The 22,479-nt window shown below is 37.7% G+C and overlaps 1 protein-coding gene and 1 pseudogene across 2 annotated transcripts in view; one reads left to right on the forward strand and one right to left on the reverse strand.

Annotated features, from left to right (window-relative positions):
* The window catches only part of ALCAM (activated leukocyte cell adhesion molecule), a 197,591-nt gene extending 197,229 nt beyond the window's left edge, over positions 1 to 362 (forward strand). For both annotated transcript variants that reach the window (XM_060010591.1, XM_060010592.1), the window contains one exon: positions 247 to 362. In XM_060010591.1, coding sequence (XP_059866574.1) covers positions 247 to 334 — 88 coding nt within the window. In that variant the 3' untranslated portion in view covers positions 335 to 362. The remainder of the gene's footprint in view (positions 1 to 246) is intronic.
* A 15,608-nt stretch (positions 363 to 15,970) lies between these two features.
* Positions 15,971 to 22,479, reverse strand: LOC132424388 (small ribosomal subunit protein uS19-like; annotated as a pseudogene).

Genomic DNA, 22,479 nt, shown 5'->3' on the forward strand with positions numbered 1-22,479 from the left:
AAAATAACTGACTTCTTTTTCTCTTAGCATACATTTAATGCAACAGTACAACCAAGGTAATTTCAGTGGAATGTGTTCTGTTACCAGTCAAGGCTCACAGATGTGGAATTGTTTGTCCTAGGGGCTTACCTGTATTAGATGTATAACATTTGCTTTTCAAAGATACATTAATGTGAACCCTAAAATTAAAAATAAGAAAGGTTAAATATGTGTGTGTCAATGTGATAATGTTTAATTCTCTCATAGGACTGCATCAAAACATGTAAACAAGGATCTTGGTAATCTGGAAGAAAACAAAAAGTTAGAAGAAAACAATCACAAAACAGAAGCCTAAGAGAGAAACTGTTCCACTTGTTGTCCAGGTGGGTAGGCTGTTTGAGGTTTACAGAAATAATTCCCAGGAAAGTATGAAACATCCTAGAGATGAAAGGGAAAGCCTTGACATTAAGATACCTTATAATTACAGCTTTCAAACAGGAAGAGAGTTTTTCAAAAGGAAACTTTGGTTACTCAGAAAGTATTCTCAGAAGTATGGAATCTCAACGGATTCCCCATCCTCTGAATAAAAATCATTATCCTCAGAATAATTGAAATCAATTTTGAGATTTTAACATTCAATGAGCATTTTTTATTCTAATGCCAAAAATTTTGCTGAGTACAAAAATCTTAATTTTATAAATTGATATTTTGATTAGATGAGAAGAAATTCTCATACTTTATTTTTAAAAGCAATTATGAGAATAATTTTAAAATATAAAAATTTTAATCCAAGGATTTAATATACTTAAGAGTGTCAGCATATTTATACAGCCATCTCTCAAATCATTCTAATGAACAGACTAACAAATTTGTGTGTGTGTACACACACACACTTTTCCAAATAGTGTATATATTATATATGTGTATGGATCTATATGTGCATATATATGTATGTGTGTATTACGTATATATCAATATAATATATATGCATGCATATACATTGCATACATCAATATATAATAGCTATATGAGTGTGATTTTTAAGATAATCTCCAAAAGAGGTATGTTTCCATGGTATTGCCACTTTCAATTTGAACTTTTTATTTTTATTTATGTTCTCTTGAGCCAGTCAAACAGAGAAGCCATTTGGACAAATTATTTTTTGTGTCCTTGAGAATAGTGTTACTATAGTTTACTCAAATATATAAAAATCCCCAACAGCCATAGTAAAACTTTGGTTCATTATAAATAAACTGCAAGTTATGATTCGAGTAGGTCACCTAAATTAATCCCATAGAGGAGATAGGGAGCAAGGGAAAGAATTGCAATTAGAAGAATGCACACAGGAAAGAAAAATAAGAATGATTGAAATAAGACATTTTTATAATCTGGAAACCAGAATTTCAAAATGATTGGGTGAAAGGAGTGAGATCTGAATTCCTTCCCTTATCCTGCCTTCCACTGGAGACCAAGTACACAGCATTCCCACCTGATTCTTATTTCTGCTTCTCTAGGATTCATTCCTCAATCCTCTGTAAATGTAGAGTTTGCCGTCTTTTTTCTTCAAAATCAGATAGAGTAAATTCTCAAAGGAAAATTGAGCTTGAGGACAAAACCCACAAAATGGAGTGTGATTTGAAGGGATAAGTGAGTTTGTTAACCTGAAGAGAAACAGAATGAAATATTTTCCTGAAAAACCTTATACTTTTCATAAGAATTAAGCAGTTTTCACAAAAATACTTTCAACAATTCAAAAAGATTATTAGTTGAAGAGCTGCAGCAATACCTGGGATTACAGTTAGGTTCCGGGACAGTGGAGCTTTATAAAAAGCTCTTATGAAAAAAAAAAAAAGCTCTTATGAAGTATCACTTTCAGTACAAAGCATATGTTGATTGTGAAAATTGATTGCTATGGTAACTTATCTGAATTGTGGTTTTTTTCATCATTTCAGAGAAAAGAAAACTATATAGACCAATTGAAGCATGAACGTGGATTGTATTTAAGACATATACAAAGACATTGACAGCAATTCATGGTTCAAGTGTTAAGCAGTTCATTCTACCAAGCTGTCACAGGATTTTAGAGAATTATCTCAAATAAAACAATGAAATGAAATTACAAACAATAACAACAAGTTTTGGCAGCCATGATAATAGGTCATATGTTGTGTTGGTTTGATTTTCTTTTCTGTAAATGTCTGCACTGAGAATTCCTTTTTGGTTTGCCTTTTATGTAAATTTTTTACGTAGCTATTTTTATACACTGTAAGCTTTGTTCTGGGAGTTGCTGTTAATCTGGTGTATAATGTGACGCTTTTATTTCAATTGTTTATATGGATAATCTGAGCAGGTACATTTCTGATTCTGATTGCTATCAGTAATGCCCCCAGACTCTCTCACAAGCACCTAAATCCCAAAGGTGGCAGCTTGTGACGATTGGGGACACACGTTGCCCTAATCAAAAACTGATTTTTATCACTAGGGAAGAGGAGGCAAAGAGTGAGGTTGATAAGCACCAGATGAACTACTTCTGTGTACATGCCACCAGCTGACTCTCAAGGAAATCACACGCATGCATGGACACACACATAATAATGGTGCTCCCAAACTGACAATTTTGCCTATTCTGAAAAAAACATCACGTAGAATTTGGGTAGCATTTACCTTTAGAGACACCTGCTAGTAAATTATTTTCTGTCAAAATAAGAAAACAAATCAATGAATGAGAGACAGTTTGAAAATATCATGGATAACATTCCCATTTTCATAGGTCACTATGTAAATCACTGTAATTGAAAATTGGAATTAAATCCTTTGGGTTATCCACTGCCTTAAAATTATACCTATTTCCTTTAAAAAAAAAGGTTATCAGTCAGAATTGGAGATTTTTAACAGTGATCATTATCAAAGCTGTGTTATTTTCCACAGAATATAGAATATATATTTTTTTCGTGTGTTTTTGTTAACTACGCTACAGATATTGAATGCACCTTGAGATCATTTAGTGTTTTTAACTGGTACATAATTTATCAAGCAGTACATCAAAAAGTATAATAATAAAATGTCTATATACCTTTAATTACATTCAAATTTGTAACTTTATAAACATGTTTTATGCTGGAGGAAATTTATAGGGTGGTAGTGTAAATGGAAACTTTTTGAAGTAGGCTGGATATGGGCCAATAGCTACTTGGGACTAGACTTTTAAACTTTGCTCTTTCAAGCAGAAGCCTGGTTTCTGGGAGAACACGGCATGGCCATTTTTGTCACGGATTTACATAACTTTATTGAAGAAAAATGAACATCAGATTTCCAGGTATAGAACTGTGTTCTTTTGGAGGAAAGGAAGACTCGTGTTTGTTTTTTAGATTGATGGAATAAAAAATTAGGAAGGCAATGAAAAATAAATTGAAGATTAAAGTCAGATGAAGATTAGGAATAAATACTTTGCCACTTCTGCATTATTTAGAAACACACGTTGTTGTACATTTGTAAACCATTTGCTGTCTGAGCAATAGTGACTCAGTTTAATAAAAGCTTCCTATAGTGTATTGGTATGAATTAAATACATAAAATATCCTATTAGACTCGATGCTGTATAAAATATTATGGGAAAAAAGAAAATATGTTATTTTGCCTCTAAACTTTGATTTATTGAAGTTTTATTTGGCAGGAAAAAATTGAATCTTGGTCAATATTTAAACCAAAGTGAAAGGGGAAAAACCAAAGTTATTGTTTTGCATGGCTACGCCATTCTGTTATCTCTGTAAATACTGTGATTTTTTTTTCCTTTATCTTTAGAATTTTGTTAAAAAAATTCTAAAATTTTTAAACACCTGCTTTCCACAATAAACCATGAACACTAAAATGAACTTATTTCCATATAAATATTTTTTCTTTTTATCTTTTGGTGTGAGAGATCAAAGGTTCAAAGTTTAATTCCTAAGAGACATTTGCATAAAGAAGCAATGCAACAATAGAAAGAGAGGTTTTTACTGCAATTATTTCTTGGCGTCTATGGTTAACTAAGTCCAAAAACAGCTGTCAGAACCTAGAGAGCAGAACATGGGAAACTCTGAGCTTTGGACTGAAAGCAGAAAGTTTGCCTGGGGAAAAAAGAGACAACATCGTTACCAGTGAATCAATGCCTGGATAAAACGGAAAGCTTATGTGTGCAACTGCAGCCATAAGCACAGCAAAGCTGGGAAGGAATATAATGCACAATCCTCAACCTTTGAGGTTTCGTCTTTCCAAACGTAACTCTCTGGCAACAGGAGACAGGTTTTGCCAGTTCAAGGTTCACTCCCTATCTGTGATTACAGGACTTGTATGTGGAAATGGATTAACATACCCGTCTATGCCTAAAAGATAATAAAACTGAAATATGTCTTCACATATCTCTCACAGCTGTCTGCCTCTTGTCTAAACTAGGATGTTCATGCATAGAAAGTAGTTGTCTTTATTAAAGAGTGGAAAACTCATTGTGACTCCCCATCTCCCTGGAGAAGTAATTCAGCAAAATAAAATTGTCCATGCCCTCCTATGATGTCAGGTAAGCCGCTTCAACTAGTCCCCGATTTCACAAGGGGTGATTTCTATAATGCGTGTATCTCCCTTTTCAGCCATAGAGTCACACTTATTGTGGGCCTCCCACGTGGCTGTCCTGGGAACTGACTTAAGAGGACCCTTTCCTGTTCAGCGTACCATCTGGAGTTACCTAGGCATGAACCTAGAAATGCTTCCCCCTCCAAGTAAGGTAGAGCCAGCTATGTGCGTCAGAGAAAGTAATTAATATTTATTGAGCTCATTCTGTGTGCTTGGGCCATCTATACGTTATCTTTTTTAATCCTGAACGGTTATAAATAGTATTAAATATCCCCCGTTTCACAGCAGAAAATTAAGGTTTAGAGAGATTCCATAACTCCCAAGTACGTTTAGCTTCTAAGAAGATAAGTCAGGTATCAAACCGATCTGATTCTAAAGGCCATGCTCACCCCAGTCTACTATAATTCCCACACTTCTTTAAAAAGAAATCTTCCTTTTTAGAATATGTAAAATTGAAAAACATTAATTGATACATGAACTGGTTATACCATCTATAAAGGATTATTCCAAGATATTCAAATCACTTAATAGGCAAATATTATAATATTTTAACTGTATTTGGAGTATTAGACATTATATATATGATTAAAACACTTCTGTATTTAAAAATGTGATGTGACATATATATATCAATCACATCACACTTAAATACCTCCCCCCATATGTATATATATATATATATAAAACACACACACACACACACACACACACACACACACACTCTATATATATATATATATATATACCACATTACATATTAAACACACATACTGCTCTCAGATACTAGTTACCTATTCTGAGACCTGGACTATATTGGTGTTTTATTTACACTGCTTCATTTGAATCCACCCACCATTCTGCTACAGGAGGTGCTGTCCCTATCTTACACATGAAGACAATGTAAATAAGTTTGTCTCCAATCACAGACACCAGGAGTGGCTGACCTAGGACCCGTGCTCAAGATGACCAAGTTTAAGTTCTATTCACTACATTGTTTATCATCCCTGTTGTATTGAATATACATCTAATCTATGCTTGGGGAGAGTGCCAAAAGGTAGATTTGCATTGAATAACCTACTTGTTCCCCCTAGTAACTAATGCCATTCATATTCAGAGTAATATGATAAGAAATATGTGAAAACTGCTTTGAAAACAATAAATTATTATATAAATGTTAGTTTTTTATTACATGTCTAAGGAATTAAGTGTACTATTTTAAAAAATGCAGTAGATTTGGTTTTACAAGTATACTTTAACAATAAAAATTACTTCAGTTAAACGTAGAATGTATATTTCTTATCTAAGCTTCTGAATAAAAAGTATTTTTAAAACACTAGAAACATGAAGTCAGAATACTGGAGTTCATTTTTTCCCCCTCTTTACCTGTTCCAATCCAATTTCTTTTTCTTCAGCAAATATCCATCTCTCAGTTTTTCTTATAAATGCTCCTCAAATGCACAAATATTCATTGGAAAATGAACACACAAGCATAAGACTGCAAAGGCAGATGGCATTCTCAAGTTACCTGTCTTGTCTCTTTTTATTAGCTAGCTCAGGAAAAGGTTTTACCTTGTGATGGCCAAGCAGCTGAGTGAATTCAAAGATATTCAATTACATTTATAGGTGTTTACACGCACACATGCATACACACGCACACACACACACACACACACACACATTATGGGCTACTTTACCCCATAAACCTGTAAGGGAGGATATAGGATTTGCTCATCAGAAAAGGAATTGTTTGAAGAGCTACAAAATATTTGTCAAATAGGAAGCAGCTACGGGGTAAAAATATTCATGGTACTTTGATGGGAGGCATTCATAATTGTAACAAAAGGTATAATAGCACATGTTAGACTCAATAGTTGCAATGAAATTTGTATGAGTAAACCTAATTGCATAAACTCTATACTACCAAGAAATAAATGAGGTCCTCAACATCTAGAGGCTCAACATAAATTATTATATTCTTTAAGAAAATGTGTATTATCAGAGAGCACAGGCTATGGTCTCCAGAAGGTATAGCATTTGACAAAACATGCCTTCAGAAGCTGACAGCAGCTCAATGTGGACTATTTGTGAGATAGATAATCAAAATGTCATCTCAACTTTTTCTATAATATTTTCTTTCTGATTATGTTTTCCCAGCTAGGCCAGCATAAATTGAGCTTCAATTAGAAGTTTAAATTGATGGCTCAATTCATATACCGAGATGTTCACTTCCACAGAAATAATAGTTGAAATTTGGGCAACCCTGAATAATTCTTTGAATTCTCATCGGTGAAAAAAACATGTTATTAGTGAAATGAGATGTATTTACTGCTGGAAAATTGATTCATGGGACTCTCCCTGGGATGGCTTATTAAGGAAATGGAATGGTTCTGATAAGAAAAGTTTTATGTTTAAGCATCAGAGTCGTTCCTTACATGCTAAACTGTTAGTAAAAACCCAATTTACCCAGAAATTCTGGGCTTCTACATTGTTGGCAGTAACAACTAAGTTCCTTTTTCTTACCTTGATTAGAATGGCCACCAAAAGCTTCAAGATAGTGTTTGCATTGACAGACAAATAGACATTACCTATTGTTGAGTCTGATTCCAAAAGGAAAGATGATTTTTTCAAACATTTTCAGGTTCATTTACAGGAATAATCATCTGTGACTTTTCTTAATTTAGAGAGCTTTGTTCTTCATATATAATAGTTGCATATTAAGCTACTTGAAAGATGATGGGTTTTTGTCACGCTGGCAACACCACAAAAACAACAAATAGACCTTCCTCCATATTCCTAACAGATAATCTGTTTTCAGAGAAATGCAATTTAAAAGTTGCGTGTAGTGATTACTCTTTCATTTTTTAAGTTTAATTTTTCTTGAATATAATAAAATAAAGTCATTAAAATATGAAATACGTACTTTATAGCTATCACCAAGGACTCACTATATTTTTTGTTGTCCTGATGACAATAGCAATATATGAAATTTGTGTTCAATTCAAAGGGTTGTACAGATTTAAAAATAGTAATGCTGTAGTATTTATGGTGTTTCTGCAACATCAGTGAAGTGAAATTTACATTGATCCCCTCAGCATCGTTGCCCCGTGACTCTTGCATTGCACCAAAGAGAAACTGGCAGTAGACACTTCTTGTTGGGTCGGCTCCATTATTCCCCACTCTTACTAGTGGAAGTAGGATATGTATGTGTATAGGCTGGGGTGGAAATCAACTTCTCAGTTTCTTCTTTAAAATGGTTTTTCTGGACATTTGATCCAATGGGGAAACCATGTGGTTGGGAGCAAAGTCAAATGGGCTTTACCAAAATAATTTATATTCCAATTTAGACATGGAAGAGAAGAACAGAGCAGCAGACGTTTGGAAACTTTGATGAGCACAGGGAGCATTCAGTTATGATTTGGTTTCCCGATCAGCTCGAGTTTCCAGATTTAAAGCACTTGTATTTATAATTGCAGTTAACTGATCTTTTGCTAAAAGATGACTTTGTGTGATGAAGCATATCACAACAGTTTGTACAGCCTTTGATCTTGTCCTTGGTTCATATTTTCTTCTTAGAAGAAGCAACTATAGCTATACGATAGGATAAGTCCTTTCCTTCCATTCCCCTCTTTTGTATGTTTCAGAAGACGTTTCCTAAAATTAAATGCTTTTGCAAAAAGCATCCTGTTTCTGTTTCTTTTATGGTCCATCTGTTGCATTAGTAGCTAATATGCATTATATGCATTATATATTATTTATATGTGCATATTATATTATAATATGCATTATCCTGATTATTTACCCTTCCCTGTCTTCATACACTTTGCATGTGACTTTGTAGCTCTTCCCAGAAAAGGGTCAGAGCATATTTTCCCACCCCTTGACACTAGACTCAGCCCTATGGTTTGCTTTGGCCCATAAGATTGTGTAGAAGTGACCAGTGACCATTTTCTAGCTCTGAGTCTAGATCTCAAGTGGCCTACCATGTTTCTTCTTGCCCTCTTGTCATCACCATAAGAAGGATGAGCCAAGGCAAGCCTGTTAATGCCAGGAGGAGGTTGAGGACCCATGGAGCAGATCTGCACCAGGTAAGGTGCCTCAGACAAGCCCAGGCCAGGGCAGAGCTCCTACCCAGCCCACAGTCACATGAGCAAGCCCAGCCAAGATCACCTGAGCATAGCCCATATCAGCTGTGACCCACAGACACAGGCGTTACAGTAATAAATGAGGGTTGTTTTAAGCCACTGAGCTTTGAGATTGTTGTTATGTGACAGTAACGAACTGGTACACCTCTTCAGAGGCAACTCTGAGTTCCTGGATGGCTTATTAGGTCAGGATAATATCAAGAAGATTCCTTCCTCAAAAAATCAGAGACATTTTATTAAAACCCCAATGGTTAGATTTTTGTGCTTCTGAAATGCTTCCCTCTTCTCTGACCTTTCTGGGACCAACATTCACCCCTCCCCCAGGACCTTGAATCCCTCTGTATGGTATTAAATACTCTTTGGCATCAACACATAAGAATTATTTGTAGTAATGCCAGGTAGCTATTTAGAGATCTTAAGCGTATAAATTTTAAGCCTGTATACAAGTTTCTGGGCAGACTGGGCACATTATGTGTTCTGTCTGTCTCTGGCCCACATTTGTCCCTTTTCATTGTTCCAAAGTTCAGCACTCAAGGCAGGTTCATATAATTGCTCTCTCTATATGCTCACATAATTACATGCCAATACATTTCCCCAAATTAGAAATTATATTCAGGCTAGATATTCCGCTGACACCACATTTCTCACCAAATGTCAGAGTCTCTTAAAAAATATTCTTAGCTCAAAAGGCCTAATTAAGTTTTCATTAATTCACGTCATTGGTCATTTGGACAATCATACTGATCAGTAAGCACTCAGGTATCCAGGCAGTAAATCGGAATATGAATCTAAAAGATCACAGGCAACGTCCTGAAAGATATCCGAAAAGTTTTCTCACTGCTTTCATTAACCTTTTCCTTGTGTTTTCACATTTCAGGCACAAGTTCTGAAGACATAAAACTGCTCAGCAGGAAGGTTCAATGTAAGGAGAGGAAAATATGGATAGGACTATATAAATAACAAATAATTGGGAGGGTGTTATTAAACAGACCTACATATACATATGTACATATGTACGTACCCTCACCAAATCCTTCGCAGATCCAGCAGACCTGACTATCCACCACATCCTAGATGAAGTTATGGTGGCGATGGTGTGAAGGGAGAGATGGTTACTTTGCTTTTTGTGTTCCCCAAATGGCACAGGGCATTCTTGAGGGACAGATGTACTTATTAGCTTAATGGAAAAATTATAGTCTTTAAAAACAAGCAGACCTTGAATGGACTCCTAAATGAACGTAGGATCTGTGGATCTGTAACTTATTAGCAGTAAGGCCTGGAGCACAACATCAAACCCCTGAGCCTCAGTTGCCTCCTTTGTAAAATGTCAGGAATACTAATTACATTGGAGCCTGTTGTCCTTTAAAGAATAAAATGCACATGTTAAGAAGAAAATGACTCCACGTGGACTATTGAGTGCAAATTGGAGATTTCTGCAGGGCAGGGAAGCCCAGTTCAACAAAGTATAGGTTACAAAGATGGAGGCAGTAAGCAAAGAAATAGATATGTTTGTTAAATATGAAAACAACGAGCAGTATCTTTTCCCACACTGGGAAAACAAAGTCTCTGAGAACTGCTGACTGGCTGGTGGTATCTGGTCCAATAGATTAGCTCTTGGGCAAACGCTGGCCTACCTGTTTGTAGTTACTCTTGGAAATGGTCTCCACACATACAGAACTGTCCTCATTCTAGCTTCAAGTCAGGTCTGTGCTGCTGTCAGCAGGCTCGATGGCAATGTCAAGGTTTGACATAGTCAAAAGGACCGCAGCACCTGCTGTATAGGAGATATTGGATGTATGTGTGTTCTTCTTACTTTGGCCTTGTCTACTGCAGTTTACAGCCACATGGACTTAGGTGACCCAGTATAGCTAAGATTGATGGAGTGAAGTTTGGGGTGACATCAAGTCTTCCGATTCAATCAGGTTAGTTACTTGCTTCCTTTGTTTCTTAGTCTATTGCAACTGTGACCCACTATGCTATGTTGGAGGGAAAAAAATTAAATAATCAGAAGACACAGGTTTAAATATCCTCCAAGGCCAGAGACCTTGAAGCCTACCTCCTTAAGCCTTTTCCCACCTCCTTTCCCATACTCCAGGTCCAGAGTCGAAGCTACAGATACAAAGCAAGGGTGTGGTGAGAATGGGGAAAAAAGCATTCACACTGCACTTCTGTGGTCAAGCTTTAGTTAGAGCAAAATGGAAAATGAAAGCCTTACTTCACAATGAAGATTGAATTGAGACTGTGTTTTGTGATTTCAAGTAATTACAAAACTGTCTATTATCTCTCAGTGAACCAAAAAGCCATGAGTTCTGCCCAAGTTTCCAACCAGGGGTAAGGAACTCAAAAAGAAAACTTTTCTGCTGAGGTGTCTTGTTCTTTAGACCGGAAGTCATTGAATGGATGCTACAGCAACCAAACAATTGCTAATCTTGCCCCATTATTGCTTGTATACCTAGGCTTAACAAAGGAAAAATGGTCATCTGCACTGTGCAGTCCAAAAGTGGCAGCAGTTAGGCTGCCGAAAGAAACTAGGCAATTGATAAGAACCACATTAGTGGTCATTTCTTTCTTATTCTTTCTTCCTCTTTCTCCTCTTTCGCAAGCCTACGCATACACCAATAACAGGATGCCACAAATGACCTGATCACCACTGCAACTAAAGAGATGAGCTTTCTAGCGCACACAATTACAAATTCGAATTTGTAAACAAATCCATCTTTTGTTGTGTCCAGATAGGTAACTTGTAAACAGCCTTACAGAAGCCTCCCAATTACTGCCAGTGATAGTGGATTTAAAGGATTAGAGGTCATTGATTCTAAATTAGTGCATGGTCTGATTAGAAAACCCATTACAATGCAATTCATCCTTTAAAGGAACTTTTCCCAAATTAAGATAACACGTGGTTAGAGTATCATTTCCTTGAACTTCCTCTGCATCTCAGGCAGCTAATAATTAACATGCAAGGACAATCATTCCAAGTGCAACATTTAATACCACTGACATGTCCCTCCCTTAGAAGCTAGCAATTTTAATTCCTTTATTACTAATTTAATTAATGCAAACTACTGTATGTGGCTGTGGAGGAACAGAGGCAAATCAATGTTAGCCCATTGATTCATTTAAATTTAAATTGCTGAAGATGATATGCTCTTTAGCCTGTGATGTCAAGCAAAGGAAAAAATATTCCCTGTACAAAATAATAGATTTGTTCCTGTATGAAGAGTCCAAGGAAATATTTCAAATTCAAAATGACAGTGTGCATTTGGGATGATATATATTCTCCATGGATTTAAGGGAGGAAAAATAAAATTCATAACACACATGAACAACAGTAAAGTAACTCCAGAGGTAACTTAGTTAACCAAGAACTCATGTGCTAAATGAAAGGGTCATCTGGGCTGCAGACAACACCGTAGAGAAATATAACCAAGATAATTTTATAAACCTCATTTATGTTTCATTTTCCATGCTGTTACCTTTTTTGCATTTCACTGATCATCATTTTAGGCAGAAGTTTTTCTTCTTCACCTTGAAGAATACATGACATTCTGTAGAAATAGCTCCATCTGTATTTTGATTTTAAAGAGTAACATACACATACAAATATGCACACATACACAATTTATTCATGTAATATGCAAATAAAGAATTTGAAGATCAGAAAAGTAATTTTTTAAGAGTCTAAATTGATAGTAGGAAAAAACACATTTTAATTTTGACTTTGTTGACTTACTTGTGGTAGTCCACATCTAAAATGTTTTTCTTAAGACTTCTCTTCCTTAAGACTAGAATCAAAATGGATAAGGGTGTGATCCTTATTTTATTTTCTAATGACTCCCAAGCACCTATACTAATGTCTAATTCATGACAGACGTTCAATAAATACGAGCAAGAAAGAAGGAAGGGAAGACGGGGAGAAGGTAGGGAGAGAGGGAGACTGCCCCTGGACCCACAGGAAGTAAGTAACTGAAGAAGAGAATTTAAACCCAGGCAGTCTCCCAGCTAGCTACTCTAATTCTGTCTCCACATCTCATAATGTTTAAGCAAATATGTTATTTTTAACTACTATATTTAGCAATCCTAAGGCCTGCATTTTTCTTTGTCACATTTTAACACCTCTGTAATCAAGATACAAGTTATGCCCAATGAACGCCTTATTTTGCCTGGCACCAATCATGACATAGTTGTCATTTTATAAGAAAATATGAAAATTTCAGCCTCAAAACTTGCAAAATTAAATTTCAGTACATTGGAGGAAAATCAGAAACACTCTTTTAACCCGTAGGATATAAACAATTGCAGGAGGAGGTGGGAAGGACATGAAAAAAATGGGTTAAGTTCCAAATGGAACTCAAAAGTAGACTACCTCTATATCATGGCAAAACTGACTTAAGAGCCCAACACCAGTGGACTTTGATTATATCTTGGGTCTTGATGGCACAAAGGAAAATATGTGGAAGAACAGAGACCTTGCTGACTGAATTGAAAAGCAATGTGAAAAAGTCATGAATGGTAAGAAATTTTAGGAATTAGCATAGTTTGCTAATATTGTTGATTTTATGTATGATAAAAGTGATATATGATTCAAAATAAATGTCTAAATAATATCATAGGGATTCCTTCAATAGGTAGCAAATAAAAATTCTAAATGATAAAACACGGTATTTTATTTTAATTGACGGCATTTTTCTTGGTACATGAAATAACTGTGAGTCTTGCAATTGATGGCATTTTGAATCAATGAAATATAGTATGTGCTAAATAAGTAAGCCAAGGACAAATCACAAAGAGTGATTTGCATTAGCTAGAGAGGTATAAGCAATACTTTCTTCAATGAATTTTCTATTCTACAGCCAAGAAGGCGATGATGTTGAACTTTTGAACCCTTCTTTGTAAGTGTTTGGTGTCCTTGGGCAAGTTATTTAGCCTTTCATAAGCCTCAGGTTCTTCATTTGTAAAACAATGAAAATAATGCCTCTCATAAAAGATTGTGGTGAGAAATAAATGAGCACAAGAAGCCCAGTGTCTGGTCCCTAGAAAGCATTCACAAGTGACTGCCATTATTTTTATTTGTTTGTGTCTTCTCACTTCTCAGTCAGACATTCAAGGTCTTCAGAAAGCAGCTCAATGCCTATTTCCCACAGGAACTGCTTGCTGCTCCTTTGTTCCTGTGGTTTGATCCCTACTTTTAATGCTTTCCTCTCAGCCCTCCCTCCTCCTGTCAAACTTCAAAGTTCTGCTTACCATTCCAAGTTCAGTTCATTTTTCACTCTGTACTCCCTGTAAGCAGGTGGTTAAATATGGATGCTTGAGTAGATTTAGTTGCAATTATCTAGGCAAACATCTCTTATAGGTTGTAATACGTAGTTCCCTTTGCATCACATCAGGACGCACGCACCTGGTAGTCTCACTTTAAAAAAAAAATTGTGGTAAATACACATAACATAAAATGTACCAGCACAACCATTTTTAAGTGTACAGTTCAGTAGTATTTATTCATTCACATTGTTATGCAACCATCAACACTATCCATCCCTACAACTTTTTTCATCTTGTGAAACTAAAACTTTAAAACTATTGAAAAATAACTCCCCACTCTCCCTTCCCCCAGCCCCTGGCTACCACCATTATACTTTCTGTCTTTATGATTTCGACTATCCTAAGTACAAGAGGAATCATACAATATTTGTCTTTTTGTGACTGGATTATTTCACTTAGCATTATATCCTCAAGTTTTATCCATCTTGTAGCAGAATTCCTTCCTTTTTAAGCATGAATAGTATTCCATTGTGTGTATATACTGCAATTTGCTCATCCGTTCATCCTTCAGTGGACACTTAAGTTGCTTCCACATTTTAGCTATTGTGAATAATGCTGCTATGAACATGGGTGTACAGATATCTCTTCAAGACCCTGATTTCAATTTTGGGGGGGTTTATATCCAGAAGTGGGATTGCTGCACCATATGGTAATTTTATTGTTAAATTTTTGAGGAACTGCCACACTGTTTTCCACAACAGTTGTATCATTTTACATGCCAACCAGTAGTGCACAAGGGTAGTAACTTTTCCACATCATCACCAACACTTAAGTGTTAGTTTTACTTTAATGATCATTAGAGTTGGGGATGCAGGGTCCTTCTTATGAAGTTCCCTATTAACCTTTAGCAAATGGTTGAATATCCATTAATGATCTTTTCCCAGTTCCATTGATAACCTAGAGGTTGCAAATAATGATTTTCTAATTCTTTCAGCATATATTAGAAAAGATTCTTCTATTAAAGAACTTCACACATTAATTACTTAGTTACCCTAAAATAAAGTGTGTACAGGAAAGGAAGAACAGATGTCAGTTTTTAGAGAAATGACATTGGGTCTTATGAACTCCAATTGGTAACCAAGGAATATTTTTTTCTTAAGACTATTAATGAGCTAATGGGTTTTTATATATTGTGTTTGTTTCAATCTATGGTTGGCATTATTATTATTATTATTTTTGATGCTCACATTATCTTATTTCAGACTATTGGGGAGAGAGTCCTTTCCGTTTGGTTTCTGTTTTCTCTCGATATGAGTACATTGGTCTAGATAAATTCCTTATTTCCTGTTTCAATAAGATGTCTCAGGTTCATCTGCCCACTATCTGCCCCAGGTCTGGCTATAAACAGTTGTTTCACCAAGAGTCCTAGAATATTTTAGTGGAAAATTCTTTACAAACCACACAACTTCTCATTGCTACTAGGCCTTTTCTGTGGACAGAGTCAGGAAATGTAGGGGTTTTTTTAAGAGAAAAAAATGTTTCAAATTTAAGACTGTAGGTTTATATTTAACTTGTTTTACTTTACATGTGTATGCATTCTCCGTTTTCTCATGATGAAAACCCCTCCCTTAACTACCTTAATGTAAGTACCTAGTTTTATCTTAAACACACCTTTTGTAGTTTTAAAATAACGATGTATTTACTACTAAAAGTAATCACTTGAAGTTATTTTTTTAACCTGAAGTAAATTTCAGCTCTGTGTGGTTACATAATCAACAATTGAGTTCACTTGTTTCTTAATAAGAAATTAAAGTATTTGACGTTTTGTCATTCTGATATGTAAGATAGATATTTTAACTTACTGTTAATGTGACATCCCTCATTTTGAGCAACATTAAGTATCTTTTGTATTTCTTTTTATGTGAAACAGTCACAGAACACTTTTTTTTTTTTTTGAGAAGGCTGTTCCTTTATTGGCTGTCAGGCTACTCGAGGGGGAAGAAGCACGGGAAGTGGGTGGTCCTGATGCCGGGCCCACTGTACTTCACGGGCCTGTAGGTGGTGGAGAACTGGCTCAGGTAGGTGCCCATCATCTCAGGCTTGATTTCCACCTGGTTGAAGCTCTTGCGGTTGTAGACGCCCCTCCCATGCTTCGCACCATCTCAGGCAGGACGATTATGACCCTCAGGTGCAGCTCTACCACGTCCGGCTTCTCGTGGGCGGCGCCTCGGTCTTGGTCTTGCGCAGCCGCTTTAGCCGGGAGTAGGCGTCCTCCGCAGGCGTCCTCCGCAGGCTGGTGCCGCCGCCCCGCCGCCCCGCCGCCCCGCCGCCCCGCCGCCCCGCCGCCCCGCCGCCCCGCGGCCCGAGCTGCTGGTAGGACTTGGCCAAGCAGGTGGTCGAGGTTCACGCCAAGGTAGGTGAACTTGCGGAAGGTCTGCTTCTTCTGCTCATTTTATTCTTGGGTTGTTGGGTTTTTCTTCTAAATTATAGATACCCTTTATATTTTAGGGATATTGTATTAGCCAAGAGTCTCGAGAAGCAAAACCAATAGGAGAGAGAGACTCTGCCTTAGTTTAAGGAATTGGTTCACATGATTGTGGGGACTTGCAAGTCTGAAATCTGTAGAGCAGGCTGGATATTCCAGGCAGCGCTGTTGTTACCTTGTTCAGTCCAAAATCTGCAGTCTGGAAGTCTGCTGGCTGGAAACTTAGGCAAGGTTTTTATGCTGCGGTCTTGAGGCCAAATTGGCACTTTGAGAAACCTGTCTGCTTTTAAGGCCTTCAGCTGATTAGTCTCCACGCACAGTATGGAAACTGACCTGCTTTACTCGTCTACTGATTTCAGTGTTCATCACATCTAAAAATACCTTCACAGCAACGTCAAGACTGGCGTTTGATAAACTGTTGGACACCATAGCCTAGACAAATTGACACGTAAAATTAATCATCGCAGATACTAAGGATGTTTTCCTCAAGTGGTCAACTCTCTTTTAACATTATCTAAGCTCAAATCTTATGCATAAAAAGTATTCACATATTTGTTGAGTTAAATTGACAGCAAGTTACAGATATTAGCCATTTTTATGGAACCTAAGATGCCCACTGAGAATTATTAAACTTAATTGGAGTCTTCTGTGCACTTCAGTTGGAATATTAATTTATGTGAAGGTTATGAATAAATAACTTTGCATTAATTTTTTAATCATAGGACTGCAGTTAAGTGAAAACTTTTTACATATCACAGAAACATTGGGTTTCTTTAAGAAATATCTGCCACAAGATATTTCCACAAAAGGAAACAACCTCTTAATTCTCAAATCTGCAGATGTGTGGTTCTTCTATGGTGAATGAAAACATTTGAAAACCTGATATATAAGTCCCACAAAATAGTCCATTTATGTGAATTTTGTCTCCCTGGAGCCACACTCAAGCCCCTTTTTCTCCTAGGAAATGTTTTTTTTCTACTCTGTCATACAAGTGGTCCCCACTAGCATCTTAAATTCCCTGCCTCCTGGCCACCGTGATGTTCCGATCAAGACAGAAGGATCAGGGTCCTTTCCTGAGACTTCTTAACTTGGGAAGAGAGAGAACCAATTCCTCTCTAGTATGGGTGATGTAATCGTCTGAATCCATGCCCCTCAATGTGTTTTCAAGAAGCTGGTCACCTGTGTAAAAGTGAATATGTTAAACAAAAACTAGGTTCGCCTCTTGGTGGGTGTTGAGCTGAAAGACAAAACCAAGCCAAAGGTCAGGAGAAGGAAGGATTTATCATTACCTGCAGCGAGTAGGGAGAACACCAGGGGTCTTTCCCAAAGCAGTGTCTCCCCGAACTGCAAAATTGGGGAAGTTCTAAGCTGAGGGAACGTGCATACTCATGAAGGGGCTTGAGCAGAGAAGAATTCACCATAACATTGGGGCAACGGTTGCCAGAGTCCAGGCTTTAGTTGATTGAAGTCAGGAGAGTCAACATCATCATTCCATCCTCCAGCTGGGTGGGGGGCTTAGTTCCTGCAGAACTCAGACTTGTATCAGATTGTTATGTAGATCCCTTACAGAGGAACTAGGACTCTTTTTTATTGCTGAACTATTGTTTCTTGACTGCTTTTACTTCTTTCGTTCCTGCATTCCCTTACTTCCCTTAAGAACATTAGTTACTGAGACCTGTTCTAGGGCAAGCATAATGGCCAGGCTTAGATCACAAAACAGTTTAGGCCAAAATGGCTTGTGTCGAGAAAGTCATGCCTGGTTGTCTTTCTCCAGGATCCCTCACCCTATCTGCTTACAGATAATGCCCATCTGCAGAAGAAACAGAGCCACTAGGTGGAGCACCTTGGCTGTATTCCAAGCCCTGATTCCACCTGTTCCCAAGCTACCCAGGCTTCTACCTGTACTTTCTTGATAGAATAAGCTGGTATGGGTTCAGTTTCTGTCACAACCCAGAGTCCTAACATACACAGATGCCCAGAAGTTTTGCACATTGTTTTCAGGGTATTCATGGGCTTCCTGAAGAAGCCCATCTTTGAACCTTTATCCATGATCCTCAAATATGAACCTCTGTTCAAAGCTATTCTTCAGTTCTGTGAACATTGGTATTTACCCAGGAAAACACTAATTATCAAACTCACCTGGTAGCTTTCATGCACTTAATTAATCACATTCAACTCTCAACCACACTTCAGTCAAGTAGACATCTTCATCCTTGTTTTATACCTAAAGACACTGAGGCTGGAAAGGTTAAATAACATTTTCTAAAGTGGTACAGCTAAACTAAACGTAGTGTTTTGTCTCAAATCTGGAGTTTTTCTCCTATACTAAAGTTGCTTTTAAGCATTATTGACTTTGATTGTTTTAAATTGTTTTAAGTTACAACTTTGAAATTTGTCTTGAAAATATATATATATATAACTGAATTGGAACAGGAAAGTAAGCACTCTTGGCAATATAAAAATGTTAATAATGGAAAGATGTATAAAATATGATTTTAAAAGAAAGTTTTAGATTGCTTATTTCCATATTCACCTCACCTCAATTTTTAAATAAATAAGCTGTGATGAATAACTCTAGCCTTCTAGAGCATGCTGAAATCACAAAGTCCTTAGGAGAAGAGAGCCATGGTAATAAAAGTGTCATTATAAATAATTAGAAATGTCTGTCACACATCCACCTTCAAAGGTTTGTAGGAAACAGCTGGCATGTAACCAACCTGGATTAATCTTGCACTTCAGTTTAGTTTCTATGAGAATCTAGTTATCCCGGGGGAGAGTGAAACTCTCAGAAGAAAACCGTGTGAACAAAGCCCACGACTATGTGGGAGGCCTTCGGTTTTCTCCTAAACGCAAACACATGAATCCGCCCTTGCAAGTTTGAATTTCAGAAATGAGACGACGGGGCATTATGCTCCCCATTATCTCGGGGTGGAACAGCCTGCTCTTCCGAAGGAGGGACGGATCCACCATAGAGATAAACAAGCCCCCGCCTGTCCTCTGCACACCTCCCCTGCCATTCCCAGCCCTTCTCTGGTCAAACAAGAGATTTTCCTTTTGATCAGGCAATATCCACAAAAGACAAATCAGAAATTTTAAGAAGGACTGAGTAAAGATAGATACCAGGAGGACTGTGGCTCAGCTGTGGCTTTATTGTAGCTGCTGTCCTAGATTTTGTCCTCTCTGCGAAGCAATCCCACAGCATCTACCTTCCCTTGGTTTACAAAAGGCTTCTGTGCTCCTTTGTGACTGGAATACATAGTCTCAGTGTTCTCAGCAGAGTTTTGAGGTTGTTCAGCGTCTCTGTGATTTACAAGGCCTCCTGGGTGCCCTGGATCTGGTTAACTCCCAATTCCCTTACTCCAGGAATGAATATTTTCTGTGCTAACAGATAGAATACTTGCCAACTCAAAATGAGCTCTCCTTGAGTAGAGGGCACTGTGGTGTGACATCTTCCAGCTAACCTTGACTCCCCGGCTTCTCTCAGGCTTCTAAGCAGTTAGTGGAGGGAGCACCCAGGCAGGAGGCCCATCTTCTCCTTCCTTTGTCATCCCTCACTGAACCTAATCAGGTGCTTTGAGCCCAGTGGGAGCCCAGGAAATGTTCTTGTCTGTCAGGCTGCCTGTGGTCTCACAGAAGGTGGAACCATAGTGTCACTTCTTCCAAGGAAGGCACCATCCTTCCCAAGACATCACCAAGCACTGAAGCTTTGGGATTGAAGCACTGAGGCATTGCTGCAGCTACTTGCTCACAGATTGCTTCTCTCAAGTTGTGACAGGGCTGAGTTGACATGGGCAAGAGGTTCAGAGGAAGTTTTTAACAAGGGGGATTAAGAACGTAGATTGAACAAATCTGTATAAAAATGGAAGACCCATTAAAAAGTTGAGTATCAACTACCTGCTAGGCATTTTCCTTTCATGCATTCACTTAAGCATCAACCATTCTTTACCAGAATGCATTCTCCCCATTTCACAATTGACAGAAGTGAGGCTTAACTAATACAGGTCCCATACAGGGAGATAATAAGGATTGTATCATACTGTAAAGCCCTTGCCTCCAAGATTACTCTGCCTCTTTGCAGAAGGGCTAGTACAGGAGTCACATTAGTATTCACTTCGAATCTCATGGCCAACTTCTAGGTGCCAAATAGAGTGGGGAAGGATTCTGGAAGGAGATTAAAAAGTCATGCAACAGCTTAATTCTAGAGAATGGCTAGAAATTTCCTGGGAGAAAAGTTGCAAAACAAACTTAGGAATATAATTGGCTTTCAAGATAAACGTATAAACTGGGGCATTGTAGGTGGGCACTTATAATGAATGGCCTTTCAGTGCTTTGTAAGCATGCAAAGTTGCTGGAAATGGGGTAGTTAAGGATGTGATCACTCTTGTATCTATCCGGGACCAAATTCTGAATAGTTTGGCCACATTGGTTCACACACTGTATTTGCGATTTTCGCTCCTCCAGAGAAATGATCAGCTGACTATGGGCAATAAACCATCACTATCTGCTGACAGCATGTTTCCGGGGGCACTTGTGTGGCAGTCAACAGCAGCTGCTGCTCAGAAAGAGATAACAGGTTTCCATCAATCACTCAGTGTTGGAAAGAATATCGGGTGTACAACCCACTTATTCCCGTGCTGCATCCTCATGTCTGGAGTGGAGACTCTCACAGGAAATGTTTAGGAGGAAATCTCAGAAGACGTTGACATTTATCAATCACCACCTACTTCCTAGGTATTCTACATTAATTCCTTACAACAATCCTGAGGTAAATGTTACTGCTCCATTTACCGAGGAAGAAGTGGAGATTCAGGGAAGTTGAGTAAATAAGCCAAACTCTCGGTTGTTAGTAAGTGGTTTCAAACCCAGGCTGATGTGATTCCAAGATCAGCTCTTTACATTATATCACAACTGACTCATTATGCATAATTGTTAATACCTAGATTATGTGTTGCCTCAGAGCCAGACAGTAGCAGCAGCAGTAATAACAGCAGTAGCAATTTTTATGAGATTACCATGTGCAAGGCATTTTATAAAGTTTGGCTCATTTAATAATCAAAACATCCAAATGAGTTAAATATTTTTTATTATGACTTGATAAGTGAACTTTGTCATTCCTCCCCTTTGAGTCTGAAGGTGTGTGTGTGTGTGTGTGTGTGTGTGTGTGTGTGTGTGTGTGTGTGTTGGAAGGGGGAGGGATAGAGATGACTGCTTAGGCTAGTGTTCACAGCAGTGGAATGGATCTGATGAACTCTAGGCGCCATCACTGAAAACTAAACAGGAGGCTATCTTTTTAATCAAAATTCGGGGTGTCGGTGAATCTATGGAGCTTTTCCAACTAGGCATGTCTTGCTTGTCACGTAGGATGTTGATGGTCAGTTGGGTTTATGCATATCATGGTCTTGCTCTTTTTTCCCCTACATTCTGGGCTACATGCATTAACCTAAGATTCTTTCTGACTACTACAGATTATTTCTTCTGGTGTTATCTAAGTCCTACATATACACTTTAGAATACATACATTTCTGAGCACCATTTTCTAAATAAACAGCACTCACTAAGCACATCCATGCAAGCATTTGTATTGATAAGTGTATATTACAAAACCTAGGGAATTATGTGAAGCCATTATCTAGTTTTGGAGAAGATAGAGTTTCCCATCAATGGAGATTCTTCCTCCTTGGTTCCTATCCCAGCCCTACCTGTCCCTCATAGTGGCGGTGGTAGAGCCCACGTATAGTTCGGGTCATGGTCTTCTTTCCCTTCCAGGTGTGTAACACTAAGTATTGCTCACTTGTTTTTCTCAGCTAATGTAGCATTAGATTAGCTCTCACTTATGTCAGTTGTTACCAGTTTAAAACTGCTCCATAGGTTGTGTACTAAACCTACCCATATCTGCCACTTGTGCCCTAATTCTAGCAGCTGCCTTCTGCTCAGAGATGGGAACTTTCCTGAAGGGAAAGAGCCAGTACCCCTCTGAGACTCGTCCACAAAATCAATTTTTACTTCCAT

The sequence above is a fragment of the Delphinus delphis genome, chromosome 4, assembly GCF_949987515.2.
Source record: "Delphinus delphis chromosome 4, mDelDel1.2, whole genome shotgun sequence".
In the NCBI taxonomy this organism is placed as follows: Eukaryota; Metazoa; Chordata; class Mammalia; order Artiodactyla; family Delphinidae; genus Delphinus; species Delphinus delphis.